Source organism: Saimiri boliviensis, chromosome X (genome assembly GCF_048565385.1).
Source record: "Saimiri boliviensis isolate mSaiBol1 chromosome X, mSaiBol1.pri, whole genome shotgun sequence".
Taxonomy (NCBI): domain Eukaryota; kingdom Metazoa; phylum Chordata; class Mammalia; order Primates; family Cebidae; genus Saimiri; species Saimiri boliviensis.
This window is the reverse complement of record NC_133470.1, coordinates 41,472,271-41,476,151: the sequence shown is the minus strand read 5'-3', so window position 1 is coordinate 41,476,151 and position 3,881 is coordinate 41,472,271. Positions and strand designations below refer to the sequence as shown.

The window sequence follows — 3,881 nt, the reverse complement described above, 5'->3', positions numbered from 1 at the left end:
CCACAAAGAGTAATTTCATAGTGTGTTAATTTAGATTTTTTTTTTTTCGACAGAGCTTTGCTCCTGTTGCCCAGGCTGGAGTGCAGTGGCACAGTCTCGACTCACTGCAACCTCTGCCTCCCGGGTTCAAGCCATTCTCCTGTCTCAGCGTCCCGAGTAGCTGGGACTACAGATGCCCAGCACCACACCTGGCTAATTTTGTAATTTTAGTAAAGACGGGGTTTCTCCATGTTGGTCAGGCTGGTCTTGAATTCCCGACCTCAGGTGACCCGCCTGCCTCAGCCTCCCAAAGTGCTGGGATTATAGGTGTGAGCCACCGCGCCCGGCCAATTTAGTTATTTTTAAAAATGAAAACACACACACACACACACACACAAATAATTTTCTTCTAAAAAATACTTTAAAAGAAATTTTCCATCTGGGTCTCCGCCAGAAAGGCTGCTTTGTGGGGGCTCTGCCGAAACTCTTGCATTCTGTGGGCCTGTTTTTCCATCTGTAAATGGAGTGGATCTGCCTAGAGCAGTGATTTTATCCCCCTTTCCTCAAACTGCACCCTAGACACTCCCTTTGTGCCAGTGGTGGTGTCTCAGGTTTGGAGAGAAAAACCATTTGAATGTCACTGGGCTTTGGACACATAGTTCTTCTTCAAATGGAACAGTTGTACTTTTGTCTCCCCCCCACCGCCCCCGCCTTTTTTTTTTTTTTTCTGTCTAAAACCCTCTGGATTAGAATAACTGAACACCAGCCAGAGCCCCAGGTTCCCAGGAAGTTAGCATGATCCTTGATTCCAGGGTCTATATGTGGGGCTCAGTTGTTCATCCCTTTGGCGAATACCCTGGTAATTAGCAAAACCAGGGTGCTGGCTCTAACTGTTACTGACTAAACAAGTGTTTCAGGGAAGCTGGAATTATGCTTCTACACGACCCCTTGGATGGATGCACACAGATTAAACATAATGGGACCTCTGTAAAGGCTCTAAATCTAGCCAACCCCCAACCCTTTTTTTTTTTGTTTTTGGAGTCTCACTCTGTCATCGAGGCTGGAGTGCAATGGTGCAATCTCAGCTCACCACAACCTCCACCTCCCGGGTCCAAGCAATTCTCCTGCCTCAGCCTCCCAAGTAGCTGGGACCACAGGTGCCCCACACCATGCCCGAATCTAGGTCCATTCTAAAGTAAGGTCCAAAAGGACCTTAAGCCATTTGTTTTTACACACTGGATGATTTTTTGTAAACAAAAAAGGACTGTGCACAGATGTGGGAAAAGCCATTATGAGGATGAGTGTGCTGACCTCAAGCCATTGCCCTTTACTCCTGGCATGAAACCATTCATGTGCCAGATACTGTGCTAAGGAACCTATTCCTCACGACAGCTCTGTGGGAGAGTTGTTTTGACAGGTGAGGACAGTGAAGCTCTGAAAGGACCCAGGTCACAATCAAAGGAGATGTTAGAGGTGACGGGGCTGGGTCATGGCCAGCAGTTCCAGCCTCCTGAGCTGAGGCTCACAAGAGGAACATCTGTGCCTGGTGTCAGGCCTCTTCTCTCTCAGTATATGCCCTGGGAAAAGGACTAATGTCCCTTTTCACAAAGGCTGGTGGGAGATCACCAAGGACACTTTGAGACCTTGCCATCTAGTGCAGCACTCAAAAAAACAAAAAACAAAACAAAACAAAACAAAAAAACAGTATTTTTAAACTTTATGGAGTGGAATGGTCTTTTAAAAACTAGTATATTTTTAAAATTAATGTATAAATCCAATGTAGAAACCCAGAGATGGGCCACTGTGATTGAAGGTGGGCAAGGGTAGCCTGAGACTCCTCCAGAGCTCCTGGAGCACAGCCTCAATGAAAGCCACTTAACTACTAGGTTGACACTTACCGGGAGAAGTGCAAGGGACACCAAGACGTCTAAGGCTTTGACTTTGGGTTGGAAAGAATCAGGTGGGATTCTAGGGGATTTACTCCTGGGCTAGTCAGCCTCTGGCAGGGCTCAGGATTCCAGGCCTGCCACATGTGCTGGATGCTGCTGGCAGGTCTATGTGAGCTGGGCATCACTTACCCCACCCTGGTTCCGGTCAGGCCCCAATAGGTTAACCTCACAAGATAAAAGGTATTTTCACCAAATTACGTTTCATGAATTTAATTCTTTTAAGGTAAGAGTGACTACGTTCAAAACTCCAACCCCCTTCCTTTTTTTCTTGCCCTTTAACAAGGTATCGTCCGGTTTTCTTTATCAACAAAACGTCAGTGTTCAAGTTCAGTCTTGGTGCAAGATCGATGGTAGATGTCAGGGATGACGGAGATGGCTTACACTGACATCATCGTAAGTACTTCATCCTCATAGATGTCAGGGATATCACCTACAGGCGAGTTGATCATGCGCACGGTGTTGTTGTTAAACAGGTTGAATTCGTAATGGATGAGCTGTTCCCAGAAGCCGTTGTTGGGCCGGATGATGGGGCGGCGTGACTTGGTCCATAGGTAGGCGTCCAGCAGCGACATGGAGTGGTATTTCATGAGGTAAGCGAGGCACAGTGAGGCGGAGCGGCTCACCCCAGCCACGCAGTGCAGCAGCGTGCGGCCCTGTCTCATTTCCACGCTGTGAATGTGATCAGCAATTGGGTCAAAAAAGTCGTAGAGACGAGAGTCAGGAGCATCCGTAACAGGCACCTTTACATACTGAATGCCCTCGAAGAACACGTTGACTACTTCTATCGAAACATTGATAACGGTGGTGATGCGATGGCTGGTAAGCAGGAGTTTGCTGTTGGCGGCGACACCATTGCTGAGAAAGAGGCTGCTGGTTATCTGAGAGAGGCTGAAGATGGGAGGCTGCTGGGCAGCCTGAGATGGAAGGGAAGACACGGATGTTGTCATTAAGGCTGATGGTCCGAGGTCTCACTGCGGTGGTTTGGGGCACAATCCTTATCAAGTTAGTTCAGGATAGCAGCCGTGCCGTGAAGTCTCAGGCTACTGCTTGGAGAAAGAGGACCTGCCATAGGTCACCACCCTCTTTCTGTCTCCTTCCACCACTCCCATCTGGGCGTCACAATCCCGGACAGATAGCCCCGTGGTTCCGGTTTCCATGGCAATGGCCGCTTGCCGCAAGGAGGGCAGGGCCTCTAAGCAGGGTCTTCAGAGACCCCCCAGTCTCTTCTTTTTATCTTTCTTCATAGTCATTTATTGTTCAAAGCTTAATTCTTATCTTTCTTGACTTTTAAAAATGTTCTGTTACAAGATATATATTTTATGTTTCAATTATTGGACCACATTAAACACAGTATCTATGAATGCTTCTATTCCATCAGTGTTGCAGAACAGGGCTTACACTTTCCCTGAAAAATAGCAATATCATATTCTAAGATGGGGAACAGCGTTTGGCTCACGTAATATGCTAATCTCTATAAAACTGGAGCAAATTATGGGATTTGGCTGGGCTTGGTGGACTGGTCTGATACCTCTTTGTTGATTATAACCATAAAATTATTCTCCTGCTTACAAACACATCAGGGCTGGTTGTAAGTGAGCATTGCTGACTGGTATATAGCCTTTATCTTGAAGTTGGCCTGGGGTGGACAGCTGCGACTAATTTAGCTGTGTGATAGTCCATTTGTATGTACAGCTCAAATGACTTATCGAATAAGTCTACTTTATTACCTGAAACAACAGCTCAAATTATTTTGTGTATTTTCTTCAAAAAGAATGCCCACATGCTTTGTGAACTACAAATCACTCTGACCCCTACCGATGCTGTCTTCCCAGTAATATTAAACATTCTGGAACAAGTTAATGCTACGTGGTAATTGGGCTAAAAATTGAGAAGGAGTCACGCTCTGTCACCCAGGCTGGAGAGGCTCAGGCCTTTGCCTCTGGGGTTCAAGCA

The 3,881-nt window shown here is 46.7% G+C and overlaps 1 protein-coding gene across 1 annotated transcript; it reads right to left on the bottom strand.

Moving 5' to 3' along the window:
* Positions 1-2,122: 2,122 nt before the first annotated feature.
* DUSP21 (dual specificity phosphatase 21) lies at positions 2,123-2,987 on the bottom strand. The gene has a single exon (XM_003939484.4). It carries the CDS (start codon positions 2,873-2,875, stop codon positions 2,306-2,308), a length of 570 nt encoding a protein of 189 aa, XP_003939533.1. The 5' UTR covers positions 2,876-2,987; the 3' UTR covers positions 2,123-2,305.
* Between the last annotated feature and the right edge of the window lie 894 nt (positions 2,988-3,881).